At 37.7% G+C, this 14,521-nt stretch overlaps 3 protein-coding genes across 3 annotated transcripts; 2 read left to right on the top strand and 1 right to left on the bottom strand.

Annotated features, from left to right (window-relative positions):
- Positions 1-3,656: 3,656 nt before the first annotated feature.
- On the top strand, positions 3,657-5,057 carry LOC117630252. The gene is made up of 4 exons (XM_034362997.1): positions 3,657-4,114; positions 4,315-4,490; positions 4,602-4,658; positions 4,801-5,057. Exons 1-4 carry the CDS (start codon positions 3,657-3,659, stop codon positions 5,055-5,057), a joined length of 948 nt encoding a protein of 315 aa, XP_034218888.1.
- Positions 5,058-5,101: 44 nt separating this feature from the next.
- LOC117630251 (protein ADP-ribosyltransferase PARP3-like) lies at positions 5,102-11,586 on the top strand. Its single transcript, XM_034362996.1, has 18 exons — positions 5,102-5,581; positions 7,230-7,684; positions 7,830-8,025; positions 8,122-8,235; positions 8,315-8,372; positions 8,470-8,539; positions 8,747-8,921; positions 9,022-9,155; positions 9,237-9,474; positions 9,544-9,671; positions 9,747-9,823; positions 9,886-10,046; positions 10,129-10,338; positions 10,439-10,541; positions 10,786-10,868; positions 10,958-11,101; positions 11,182-11,364; positions 11,445-11,586. The coding sequence occupies exons 1-18, from the start codon at positions 5,102-5,104 to the stop codon at positions 11,583-11,585; spliced, it is 3,150 nt and encodes a 1,049-aa protein (XP_034218887.1). The 3' UTR covers position 11,586.
- A 529-nt stretch (positions 11,587-12,115) lies between these two features.
- On the bottom strand, positions 12,116-14,191 carry LOC117631574 (beta-1,6-galactosyltransferase GALT29A-like). The gene has a single exon (XM_034364808.1). It carries the CDS (start codon positions 13,636-13,638, stop codon positions 12,346-12,348), a length of 1,293 nt encoding a protein of 430 aa, XP_034220699.1. The 5' UTR covers positions 13,639-14,191; the 3' UTR covers positions 12,116-12,345.
- Between the last annotated feature and the right edge of the window lie 330 nt (positions 14,192-14,521).

Here is a 14,521-nt window from a genome sequence, read left to right as displayed (position 1 = left end):
AAGGCAAATAAGAAAACAACTAATTAAACACACAAATAAATGACAATACAACTGGTTTTCAACAAGATATGACCACACTAGGAAATGAATCCACTCCTAATACTCTTCTCTAATCTCTTATTCCCTTCCTCTTCGTCATTCAAATTATATTGTTGACTAATTCCCTTTAGCGTGAATTATCTATGGTAGTTAGGCTAACTCACATACCCTAACATGCAATTCGACTATGGTGTTTAGTCAAATCTAATCATGCAAGAATTCATTAAGTCTAATAGGATCCAACATAAGCCATGTAACTCCCTAGGAATATGATATTTACCCTAAGCGAATCATAATTTTTAATCACCAGAAGCTGGTCTCAAACTCTTTATGGTATTTATGCAAGTTTACATCAAATAACTCAATCAAAAACCTAGATGGTAGCTAAACATCCAAGCAATCAATCAAGGATAAACAGTGATTAAAATTCCAATTCAATAGAGCTACGAAAGAGAAATTAGAATAAGAAAATTAGATAATCATATTAGGGCATCATCACGCCCTAGCAAGAAAGTGTTTAGTTACATATAGTTATGAGTAACATCAAAAGAAAAGACATGAAAAAAGAATAGAACCCACAAAAACTGAAGATATTGCACTTTAGGGTTGATTTTCTTCTCCTCAAAGCGTAACCCCTTCTCTGAAATATTCCACCTCCTTATATCACATCCTAGGGTCCTAAAATTTCTCTATAAAAAAAAACTTTGAAAAATAACCTAGGACGTCCCAATCCCTGAAAAATAGGTAAAGACATAAAACTAGGAAAGTCTTAACTCAAACTCCTTCTTTGACTGGCAAAGCAGATCAGTTTCTTTGTACGCACTGTGGGAGCAAATTTTCCCACGAGAATATTCGATTAGAAAGATTTCATTTCCTTCTTTGCCGCCTCTTTCTCCCTGCAAAATAGAACAAATAAGAGGACCACACCCAGGGGGTGTTGGCCAAAGGTCCTCCAATGCCTAAATTAGTTCAAGAGTTTGTAAGAAAAACACTAGCTAACTAGGGTATGGAGGCATGTTTATGGTATAAACCGGGCTGCCGGAGCCTTATGTAAAAGAGAAAGAGAAAGGAGGTGGCTAGGGTTTGAGAGGAATTTTCTGCAGAGCTTTAGTAGAGATTTCAAACGTACCTCAACCCTTGTGTGTGGCCAACCTTTTATAGTGGTCTCGGAGGCTAAGGTTTCAAAGGAATAATTCCGTAGATGGAAAAGAATTATTCCTCCCCGATTTCCAATTGATTTGATTAATTAGGGTGAATCAAATCCCTAATTGTGGTAGGTATCAAATGAATTCCTAATTTAATTAGGTAACTCCTCATTTAATTGGAAATTGTGGTAGGAATCAAATCAATTCCCAACCTAATTAGGTAACATTTCATTTAATTGGGTAATCCCCAATTAAATTGAGTAACTCCCAATTAGGTTGAATAATTCTCAATTAGGTCAAATAATCCCCAAATGGAAGGAATTATTTGACCTAGGGTTCTAATTTAATTCGGTTCCCACAAGGTTCCTCCTTCAAGATAATTCGGGAACAATATGTAAATTGTAGATCTTTGTCTTATCTTTCTAGCCATATATTGCACGCCTTGAGGAAAAATCAGGAAAGTCTTCAAATAATCATTCTTCCACAGCAGCACAGTTTTGATTGGATTGCACCTTATGTTAACTTAACTTCAAAAACTGCTCTCATTGGCTGCCCAAAAAAAATTCTTGAAACATTTCACAATCATCTTCAAGATCTTAACTTTCATCTCCAACCGGTCTTGTACAAAAACTCCACCAAAAAGTTGTATTTCCGTTGAAAACCAATTAATTGCTCCAAAAGCTGAAAATTGAGAAAATAAAATAATAAGTCTTTTTTAAATCCAATTCTCCTACAAAAACTAAGCATAAAGAGTATATAAATGTGTAAATTTATGGACATATCATTAGTGTCTTTTCAGAAATGACTTGAGAGCAGTCATCGTCCCAATTAAGCAGATATAATGTATGCCAGTCTTTGCAGATCGTCAATGTCTAGTTGTACGATCCTATGACTTGGTACACTTTAAGGTATGAGCTTGAAAAGAAGGGTCTCATGGATCTAACTTCTGTAGATCACTTTCCTCCTTTCATAGTCCATGGACTTGTCGTTTAGATAACTGAACTATTAATGAAACTTTTATCTAAGGCGACACTATTTCTCTTATGTTTTAACTTAGATAGTTAGTTAACTGAAATATCCTTAAAAAAATTCATCTCATGATTGGCTTTTAGGGCATATTTCCAACAACAAGGATCTAAGTTTTTTTGTTATTGGAATAGATGCTTTATTAGAACACCATAATATTATACAGCGGAGAGGAAACGAGGACTAAGTTGAGAACTTAACTAGAAAACTACATTATTGAGACTCACGCTACACTATAGTTTAATGACCCAAACCAAGGACGGGTCTATTACTAGGCTGGAGTGGGCTCCAGCCTAGGGGAAGATTTTTAAATATTAAATATAGTTAAGTTTATTCCTACTCCAATAAATATTAGCCCACTACACCAAATAAATATAATAAACTAATAATAGCCCAATTTAAGTAAAGTAAATAATAGATTTATCTAAAATAAGCCCACTCCTGAAGCATATAGGAAATAATAAACATCAATCTAAACCTATATAAATTTGATTAGAAGTAGAACTCATGTTAAGGCTGTACCAACTTGACCTATTCTAATCGTACTGATACTGGGCAACACCCACAGAGAGCAAACATCAAAAAAATTCTGCTAGCCACCCAAAGCGCCATATTTGAACCTTGAGAGCCTAGAGAAAATAGCTCTCCTCCTCCAAAAAATTGTACCAACCTATCTTCCGTGGGTTTTTCAATCCTGGTAAGTTTATATATATATATATATATATAACTTCCAATTTTAATTGTTGTTGTTAAGTTTTTATGATTTAGGGTTTGGGTGAATTTTTTTGGAGATTGTTGATATATGTTTTATTTTTGCAAACTTGAATTATTAATTAGCATATATGATTTTTGGTGTCTGGTATTTCTTGTTAGGATATCATGTCACATGATGATAATAGACCGATAAGAGAGGAAAAACTATTTATTCATTCTTCAAAAAAAGTGGTAACGATAATAAGGATACACCTTCTGTATCTAATGTTGATACTTCAATTCCTGAAAAACTTTCTGAACTCGGATCTCACGTAGTTCAACCTAAAGAGTTTGATATTGCTTCTTTAGAACGGGACCCTGCGAAACGCATTCCAATTTGTGAACACCCAATCAATCAACGTGATGAGATTCGAAGGGCTTATATCAAGTTGGGGCCTTATCAACCTAAACTTTTTGTGTATCCAAGGACTTTGTTCGGCCAACAAAGACGTCGTTTTCAACATTCTTGGTTTTCACAATTTTCGTGGTTAGAGTATTCTCCTTCAACAGATAAAGCATATTGTTTACCATGCTTTGTCTTTGAAAAAAAATCCAGCAAGTGAGTCTGCACTAATTACTGATGGGTTCAATAATTGGAAAAGAGTTAATGATGGAAAGAATTGTTCATTTTTGGTTCATGTTGGAGGTCCATCTTCACCACATAACAATTGTGTCAGAGGTGCTTAAGACTTAATGAAATCATCTGAGCATATTGAGAAAGTTATTCATAAACAACCGAAAGATCAAATTTTGAAGAACCGACTACGACTCAAGGCAACAATTGAGAGTGTTCGGTGGCTTAAATTTCAAGCATGTGCTTTTAGAGGTCATGATGAATCCATAGAATCAATGAATCGTGGAAATTTCATTGAATTGTTAAAATATACAGCACAATGGAATGATAAAGTTGCTGAAGTTGTTTTAGAGAATGCCCCGAGGAATGCTAAATATACCGCACCATCGATTCAAAAGCAAGTTTTACATATTCTTGCTGACAAAGTAAGAAACAAAATTCGTGACGAAGTTGGGGAATCAACTTATTGTATTCTTGTTGATGAAGCAAAAGATGCATCTAATAGAGAGCAAATGGCCATTGTTTTAAGATTTGCTGATGAGGATGGTTTTGTACGAGAATGTTTTTTTTTGAGATTGTGAGGGTTGAAGATACTAGTTCCTTGACACTTAAAGAAGAGATATCTCGGGTTCTTATGAATTATGATCTCCAAATTGATAAAATACGAGGTCAATGATATGATGGTGCTAGCAACATGCGAGATGTATGGAATGGACTACAAGCATTATTTCTTAGAGATTGCCCATATGCATATTATGTGCATTGTTTTGCTCACAGGCTACAATTAGCATTAGTTGCAGCATCAAAAGATGTGGCTCCTATTTGGCTATTCTTTTCAACACTAAATTCCATTATCAATCTTATTACTGCTTCTCCCAAGCGCCATGGTGAGTTACAATCTACCCAAGAAATTGATATTGCACATATGGTTGACACTGGTGAACGTGAGACAGGTAGGGGGCTTAATCAAATTGGTACCTTGCATCGGCCTGGAGCTACTCGTTGGGGCTTTCATTATGATTCTTATTCGAATTTATTAAATATGTTTAATGCATCCTGTACAGTTGTTGAGACCTTGATTAAGGATGAAGCCTCTAATTCTATACGTGGGGAAGCGACTGGTACGTTCAAAGAGATGACATCTTACGAGTTCATATTAATCTTGAATTTGCTAGAAAAAATTATGGGACTTACTGATAGCCTTTGTCGAGCATTGCAGAATAAATCTCATGATATTCTGACTGCTATGAATTTAGTTCATAGCATTCAATCAAATGAAATTGAGCATGTTTCCCATCTCTTCTCGAGAAACAAGTGTGCCAAAAGAGGCTCTTAAGAAATTAAGATTGGAGGGTTGGGATACTTTCTTTGAGGAAGTGGAATCATTTTGCAAAAAGCATGACATTGATATGCCAGATATGAATGCTCCTTATAAAGTTGGTACACGTCGTTCTTGTCAGCAACGTGATGATATTACAATTGAACATCATTACCAGGTTGATTTATTCAATGATAAATAGATTATCAATGGGAAGAGTTAAATAGTAGATTTAGCGAAGGAACAATGGAACTTCTTATTCTTAGCTCTGCTTTGGACCCTGGCAATGGTTTTAAATCATTTAAGATTGATGATATTTGCAAGCTTGCAGAGAAATTTTATCCTCAAGATTTCACTGTTAAAGAATTAAGTTTATTGAGGTGCCAGCTCGAACTTTTTGAGTTTGAAGTACACCAACATGATCTTGATATCTTTCAAAATATGTCTACTCTTTCAGAACTATGTCAAGTATTAATTAAAACAGACAAAGCAAAGGCATATTATTTGATTAATAGGTTGATTCGTTTAGTGTTAACTCTTCCAGTTTCTACGGCGACTACAGAACGAGCATTTTCAGCTATGAAACATGTTAAGACTGTACTTCGCAACAAAATGGAGGATGAGTATCTCCCAGATTCCATCATTGTCTATATTGAGAAAGCGCTTTATGTGGATATTGATTCAGATTCAATAATCAAAGATTTTGATACACTCAAAGAGAGAAGGGTTCCACTTCACTAGGTAAGCTCTTTAAATTTTTTTTGCAATCGAACATATTTTTTTGAAGTTGGCCAATGTGTTTGATTTGATATTTATTTATATTTTGTCCTTTTTTCTGTTATATTTGCTTGTAATGTGACTTTGTTTGATTTATAAAATTTTATTTACATTTTTGTTTCATGAAAAAAAAAACTTATAATATATCTGCTCTCAAAACAAAACAAAAAAAATTAACCTAGCACTATAAAAATTACTGAGTCCGCCCTATTTATTTTTTAGGTTTATTTGAAGGATTATACATGTAGAAGATTAGTCAAAGAAGCTTGTAGCTATTCTTTTTCTTTTTTTTTTAGTGGGTGGAACTTCATCCATTGGTGATTTTATTTTATTTTTTGTTGGAATCAATTGGTGATATTTGATTCCTACAACTTTGCAAAAGAAATAAAGTGTAAAACGGCTGGAGAGCTTCTTTTTCATTCATTTGTGAGATGTTGAGCACCCAACAAGTGAGTTGACAATGCCATTAATATCTTTTTCTTTTTTAAATGTATCTTTATTTGTAATTTTCTGAAAGGGGAAAAACTCTGTAATTATCTTTTGTATAAAGAGATGGCAACGTCGCATAAGATAACACCTAGATAATACTGGGGCCTTGCCTGTGCCATATGTGGCCTCTCCTCACAAGTTCCAAAAACCAAGTGTAAGTTTCAAAAAAGAACGAAAACCGATCTCTCCCTTCTGAGGCCAAAACACCCTAAAGATAATTACACAGAGAGACACAGAAAAAGATCAAAATATATGGATCTTGCATGCACGAATAGGCCAAAGTCTCTCACATTCAACTGCTAGATTTCCACCTGTCAACGGCCTAAGCAGCCTGAAAAGCACCAAAATTGACACGTTTCATACCCAAAACACCTGTCGTGTAATGGCAATGACAGAAAAACCAAAGCCTTGCAGAAAGGAAATATACGTGGCCCTTTGGGGTGTGCCTCAATTTGATGATGTAAAAGGACCTTCCTTCTGCTTATATCCCCCAACCCTACTCAACTGTTCGACCTGTTGTTTAGCTCTTCTGTGAAGTTGAAGAAGATTTTGTTGCTGCAGCTTGAACATGAGGGTATGTTTTTTGTTACTCTCTTCTGGTTTTGTCGTTCCAGGTTTCATGCATGAAGCTTTAAGTAGAGTGGTGTTAGCTAGTGTTGCTTTTATTTCTGCACTATTATGATTTATTTGTTTATTTTTTTTGAACCTGAGTGTTTTTAGATTCTTTTGAGACATAAATTTCCATTAATTTCTCCCTTTGGGTTTTCTACATATTTCAAGGAAGGGTATGTTTTAAGTTAGGAGGATTTGCTTAGCGGCTCCAAAAACTGAGTAATCTTGAGTTCATAAATTTTGAAACCAACTCTACAGCCAAAGAGAAGAGAAAAATAAAACCTCGCTTACACAGATGGAGAAACAAATTAGTTAAATTGCATTTATAAAATAAATTATTTAGGGATTAGAAGGATAGAAGATCACTTGATAAATACAATAAAAATTTTAATTTGCTATTCCTTTTCTTTTCATCCAATTGTGCTTAAAATTGATGTATGTTTCTCATCTTAGTGGAGTTTAAACATGCTTTTCTAGTGTTAAATTTGCAATTTAGACGTCTAAGTTAGCTGGTGGTGTTTGTATTTCTCTTAGAAAAATAGAACAACAAAGACACTTGGGGTGTAATAAAGGAAATAGAGTGTCACTAAATACTTCAAATCTCTCTCACATTCCTTTGTCCGAGAGTAAAGGTCTTATCAGCTTACTGAATGTCATCAAGGTTCATGAAACAAGGTCTCATTCCCATCCAAATACTGAGGAGGACAAAGTGATGACAAGGAAGCAAAAGGCAGAGAACAAGGCACATGAAGCAGAGCAGTCTCCGAAGAAGCCCAAGTCTGAAGGTGGCAATGGCCATGCAAATCGTAAATCTTCAGAGGACATAGTTGCTGAGTTTGAGAAGGTCTGCACAGCAGTCAAAGATAACCTGTCAACTGAACAAATGCGAGAAATCTTGGAAGCTAATGGCCAAGACTCCTCTGGCTCCAATGCTAATGTCCTTCGAAAATGGTTAGTCCATTTTTGTTGATCACAGGAACCCGCACACTTATTGGCGCATAAACAAATGCATAGACATAATGATGTACAAATTTCAGTGTGGGCAGCTTTTTCGCATGATGTTTATAATTGTTTTTCGAACTTATTGTTTCGACAGCCAAGACTTGCTGTTTTATGGGCCATTAGATAAATGCCCAGCTTGCAATGGAAATTTGGAGTTCACTGGTATACGCTATTCTTGCACTGGATCTTATAGTGAATGGGCGTCTTGTACATATAGCACAAAGGATCCACCAAGGAAACAAGAACCAATTAAGTTACCAGATAGTATCCTGAACTCTCCTGCCTCCGATGTAATTCGAATTTTCATCCACACCCTCTTCTCTTCGCATCTGATATGCTATGCCCCCACTATACATGTTAACTTGTGAGCTCTCTCTGTGGTGTAGTTGATAAAGAAATATGAGGACCCAAGTCGCCGGCCTAGGAAGGTTCTAAGCATCCCGGACAAGCCTTTTACTGGGATGTTGATGTCTCTTATGGGCCGTCTTTCTGCATCTCATGTATGTAGCACACTTGAGAAAGCAAGACAAGTCGTCTTTGTCAATTTGCATTACTAACTGATTTGTTTGAAATACGCAGCAATATTGGAGAAAAGAAATAGAAAAACATGGAGGGAAGGTTGCCAACCATGTGATTGGTAATTCTCTTATACATCTTGTTGATATTTGGATTGCAGCAGATAAAGCGTACTTTGTCTATTGTCTGTACTGCCATTTTTATTACAACCTTTGCAGGTGTAACTTGCCTCATTGCATCTCCTGCGGAGCGAGAGCAAGGTGGCTCCTCTAAACTTGCAGAAGCAATGTGCGTATAGAATTCTTCCTTTGGCCCTAAGCATTGAATATATCTTACAAGCTATATACTAGGTTTCCTTGGCGAGTCTATTGCTAGTCTTTTGCCCATAGAGGGGAAATTGTTCTTCTTGACAACATATTTCGTGTAGAAATTGCCATGCATGTGACTATGCACCCATGAAGGAGGGATACCTTACAGGTTCTAATCCTTTTGCAGGGAAAGAGGGATACCTGTAGTAAGTGAAGCATGGTTGAAAGACAGCATTGAAAAACAAGAACCCCAGCCTCTCGAAGCGTATGATATTGTCACTGATCTTGCTCCTGATGGCAAAGGAATTCCGTGGGACAAAATGGATCCAAGTGAAGAGGCACTTGAATCCCTTTCAGCAGAAGTATATAATTCCCCCTAAAAAATTTCTAAAGATAGTACCCCACTAGAAAATTTCATATTCGGAGTATTTTTGTATTCACTGCAATATCATCTGAGTGCAGCTGAAGCTTTATGGGAAGAGAGGTGTCCACAAAGATACGAAATTGCAGGAGCGAGGCGGGAAAATCTTTGAGAAAGATGGCATATTGTACAACTGTGCCTTCTCTCGTTGTGATCTGGGGAAAAAACTGAACGAGTAATTTAGACCTATTCTTCTTAAGCTATATAAGCTTAGATGTTATGTCAGTTGATCTTATGGCGAAGTTTGGTTGTGCAGTTATTCTGTCATGCAACTGATTTCAGTACCAGAGAGCAACCTGAATTTGTACTATAAGAAAGGGAAAGTTGGTGATGATCCCAATGCAGAGGAGAGGCTTGAAGAATGGGAGAACGTGGAAGCTGCTGTGAAGGAGTTTGTGAGGCTCTTTGAGGAAGTAACTGGAAATGAGTTTGAACCGTGGGAAAGAGAAAAGAAAATCCAAAAGAAGCCATTGAAGTTTTACCCGATAGACATGGTACCATATCCCGTTTTCTTTTGTTTGTAATATTATTCTGCCACGTGAAACCTTCTTTACTCTGAATAGGATGATGGAGTTGATGTGAGACATGGAGGACTTGGTCTTCACCAATTGGGTGTTGCCGCCACACATTGCAAACTTGAGCCTTTGGTTGCAAATTTCATGAAGGTCTTATGCAGTCAGGAGATTTACAAGTACGATTCTGTTCCAGGTCTCGGACTACAATTATCTTTGCACAACAAATACTGAAACCTCTATTTTGAATGTAGATATGCTTTGATGGAGATGGGATACGACCCCCCCGAATTACCAATGGGGATGCTTTCTGATGCCCACCTAAAAAGATGTAAGGAACTTCTATTTTGTGCCTCCCTTGTCCCATCTCTCACAAACTGGGTATGTATTCAGGTGAGGAGGTTCTTCAAAAGTTCGTGGAGACGTTGAAATCAATGAAGGATACAGGGCCAAAGGCCAAGGCTGTCTGGTCAGATTTTAGCCAAAGATGGTTCACCCTCATGCACTCTACCCGGCCTTTTATCTTCAAGGACTTTCAGGAACTTGCAGATAATGTAAGCAGAGCCAAATCATGTGTCACCTGCTTGATATTTGGAACGTCCATCTTACTAAATCATATCTTTCCAAATGTTGTAGGCTGCAGCTGCACTCGAGACTATTCGGGACATAACCGTGGCTTCACATTTTATAGGAGACATGGGTGGATCTACTCTTGATGACCCCTTGTCTGAACGGTATAACAAAATGGGCTGCTCCATTTCTCCACTGGATAAGGAATCTGATGATTACAAGATGATTCTGAAGTACCTTGAGACAACCTATGAACCTGTCAAAGTTGGGGATGTTGTAAGCATTCAAGTTTATAAAAGTTTCTAGTCGTTGTGTTATGTATATTTACTGGATGTCTGTACACAAGGATATGTACTGATTTTTCAATTCTTTTCAGGAATATAAGGTCTCTGTTGACAACATATTCGTTGTCGAATCAAGTGCCTGTCCATCAGTAGACGAAATAAAGAAGCTACCAAACAAAGTCCTCTTATGGTGTGGTAAGATGCTTAGTCTTTTTTCTTTCCTTGAAAGAGAATCCCTTGAGGTGATTAAGAGGTTACTTTCAAACTAAGAAAACATAGAAAAAACTCAACAAAGTTTCTACTTAAAAGGAAAGATTTACATCAGAGCTGCAGTAAGCCTTGGTAAATAAAACAAACTCCCACTTTTCTAAATAAACCCCCATCACTGCTTTACAACCCGAACGAGTTTTTTACTCCTTTCATTTACGGATGGCTGCAGGAACACAGAGCTCCAATCTGTTGAGGCACTTGCATAGAGGTTTCTTGCCTGCAATATGCTCTCTCCCTGTCCCAGGCTATATGGTATGATGGTTTCCTATTGATATTTCAGTGCAGGCTTAATGTGATTAAACTTCTAATTGTAAATCGATGCTATGGGTTTTGGCTTACAGTTTGGCAAGGCTATTGTGTGCTCTGACGCTGCTGCAGAAGCTACTAGGTATGGTTTTACTGCTGTGGATAGGCCAGAAGGATTCTTGGTCTTGGCTGTGGCTTCTCTGGAAGATGAGATTATTGAAATCAAGAGCCCACCTGAGGTATGAAAATATGGTTTTTATTACGAAGTTCCTAAGAATGAGGTGTATCCTTACAAATCTTCTGGAATTCAATGGGACAGGACGCCAAGTCGTTAGAGGAGAAGAAAGTCGGAGTGAAGGGCTTGGGTAGGAAGAAGACGGATGAATCAGAGCACTTCGTCTGGCAAGATGACATCAAAGTTCCTTGTGGTCGCTTAGTGCCTTCAGATAATAAAGACAGCATTCTCGAATACAATGAGTATGCCGTGTATGATCCGAAACAGGTATAATTAGAAGGATGTTGCGGTCAGTTTCTTCAGTTGTTGAATCATGTTGAATCGTTTGTCATGTCCTTTTCTTGCAGGTAAGCATCAGGTTCTTGGTGGGTGTGAAGTATGAAGAGAAGAATGCGGTGATGGAACCGAGTGAAGAAGTTTTTATAGATCTTTCTGGCTGTTCTGCTGTCCTCTTTATGGGGATGGGAGAGGGAAGGAAATGTGGATGAGCTTTTGTTGTATATAATATCATCACTTCCTTTTTAGTCGATCTGTATGGTGCATGGCATCTTGGAGTTTTAACGCATCTGAATATGAGGCCTCAAAGGGGGGCGGACTAGCTATTTTGTAGTTATGTAATTTGGATGTTTTCTTTCAATATCTGTATGATAAGTTGCAAATATAGAGTAACATAACAAAACCTTACGCCTTGTTTTGGCATATGTGCAAACATAGAGACCAATGCATAACAGTACAATCAGTGGTTTCCCCAGTCAATCAATGGATATCTTCTCAATAACTATTCAAAGGCCTTCAATAAAAGCAAATCCAAGTTCAAAACTGATGCAATGAAGACAACATGGTAAAGGAAGAACTTGTCAAACCAGTGATCTAATTCAACAGAAACAGAACCATAAGTTTCAATCCAGGCCAAATGTCTGTTGAAACCTCTATAACAATGGCTTAAAGCTGTTTTACGTTTGACAATCCAAAGATATCCTAATTATGCAATAATTCCCAATAATTCAAGTCGAGAAAGTTCAAAAAGAGCAAATGAGTACCTGATCTGGATTCCAATTTTACAAATTATATTTCCCAAAACTATCTTTGATAGTACAGGGTCAAAGCATGAAACATACATCTTCAACAATTGTGCTTTTCTTTGACTGTATCTTTTGGGGAGACTACTATTACAACAAGAATACAACAATTGCAACCGAGAACACATCAACTAATTCCACAAAAACATATGATTCAACTGGCAAGATGTCATTGATATAGAACCACAGGAGGAATCTTGAACTTGTCTGAAATGAACGGTATTACCTGTGGTCTCTCAACTAGATCGCGATAGAAATCGTACTCTGCCTGATAATCGTGCAGCCGAAGCTCAGCCTTTTGATTTGTATGATAATGATGCTTAGCTGAATCCGACTTCCCAAATCCAAATACACTAACTTTGTCACAAATTCCCAAAGCAAGCATAATAGCTTGCATACCAGAAGAGTAATGAAACATAGCACCATCATGAACAGCCCCCCACTGATCAAACGACTTCCCCGTCTCCTCCACAAACCGTTTCAATGAATAGTACTTCACAATCCTTGCACACAACACATCAAACCGAGGATCAGTCACGAGCAAAGGCACTTTGTGTGATATATTACATACCGTGTAATCGAAGAAATGCAGCGGTTGACAAATGTACATAATCATAGGCACATTAAGTCCGTAAGGGTGGCAAAAACAACCATCTCTCCTAGCACAAAGATGCAAAATGTTACTATTTACAAACGAAATATTTGTTTTCGACCCAACTTTCCCCTCAAAACCCTGAATCCTCGCATTGTTCAATCGAATTACTACCTCATGACTATCAATTAGAGCACCATGATTACTCTTCAACAAGATCCCACTATTCCCAACAACTGCACACGAGGAATAGCGTCGTTGTTCTGAATCCACCAAACCATTGTGCCTATCAATGGGATATCTAACAAGCCTAACTAAATCCAACATAACATCAGGGTGAAACCGTTTGTTTCTTGACCAGTCACTCAAAACTCTCCTAAAATCCAACCAATAACGATAGAATTGAGGAGAGCGAAGCATTACCGGTAAGCCAACGGAGGTCCTTGCTCTGATATCATGGTGATTAAATCGTCTCCAAGAAGCAAAAGTCCTGTACCTACCAAGACTAGCAAAGTTACCCTCCAACAGTTGCTCTATTTCCTGCTTGGCTTGAGCTTCGCTTGCATCAACGGCAGCGTATTTGAGCAGAGTGGCATTGAACACTGGCTTTGGTGGTTGGATTAGTACCTTCTTTTCAAGCTCAATCGAACTCAAGCTATGGCGAACCGCGGTTCGACAGCTCAGCGTAGCAGCGAACACAATGAGTATAAGAAGGCTAAACAACGGACGAACCGAGCGCTTCATTGGCACAAGAACAAAATCGCTAAAAGGGTTTATCGGTGTTGCTAAATGTGGCCAGAGATAGAGCCTTGTACAGATCTTAAAGCTCTGTGTATTGGGTTCATCTTGGTTTTCTACAGATTTTGGCATTCCAAGATACAGAAGAGAGGTTTATGCTGGATTTGGAAAAATGGGTTATGACATTTGTATCTGGGATTTTGTTGAGGACTGGCTCAGTGAGAGTGAGAGTGAAATTGGGTATGTGGGATTTGGTTAGCAAAGTGGGTTTTGCATATCAGAAACAGATCAGGAAGCTATGAAATGGCAATGGGAGTGGAATCTTGATGTGGGATTTGGTTGAGAAATGGAAATTTCATGATATTCTGGAGGACTGAAGAGAGAGAGAGAGAGAGCTCAGAAACTGCTAATGGGTGTGCGGGGTTTGGACCTGGGAGAGATTCAGAGCTGCCATTGAGGAGCGGAAATGGAGAAACCAGGTGACAAACCCCAAGTTCTATTCTAAAGGTGAAAGCTTGAAACTTGAGAGCTTGGTGGGGATCTTTGAAAGGTTGGCTTGGGTTTTCTGGGGAAGTGGGGGGATGCAAAATGCAGTGAAAAACAGTAAAAAATTGACCACTTTAATAGTGTGTTGTTGACATGAACTTTGTTGTTGCCCACTTGAAAGGTTTGATGGATTTGTTTTGATTTTGAAGGCTGTAGACTCTAGGGATATTGTGGAATATTAGAAGCATGGTCTTTTGTAATGGGGATGGGTGGGATTTGGGGTGGGTCCCTATGAGCTTAAGAAGATTTTGCTTTAGCTAAGAACCCACATCAATCAATCTGCTGCTCAAAAGCAAAAAAGGGTGAGAAAAATATAAAAGAAAAGGTCTTATATTACAAAATTAGTTTGGGAAAAGAAGAAAATACTGACCACCACAACCATAAAAATAACTGTAATAAACCTTTGTTTGGATTTGAAGGTGTGACAACAACCAATTTTTCCAGCATTGCGTTGATGCCGATCCGCCAT

This window comes from Prunus dulcis, chromosome 6 (assembly GCF_902201215.1).
Source record: "Prunus dulcis chromosome 6, ALMONDv2, whole genome shotgun sequence".
Taxonomy (NCBI): Eukaryota; Viridiplantae; Streptophyta; class Magnoliopsida; order Rosales; family Rosaceae; genus Prunus; species Prunus dulcis.
Note: the sequence above shows the minus strand (reverse complement) of the source record. Positions and strands in the feature narration are given on the sequence as shown.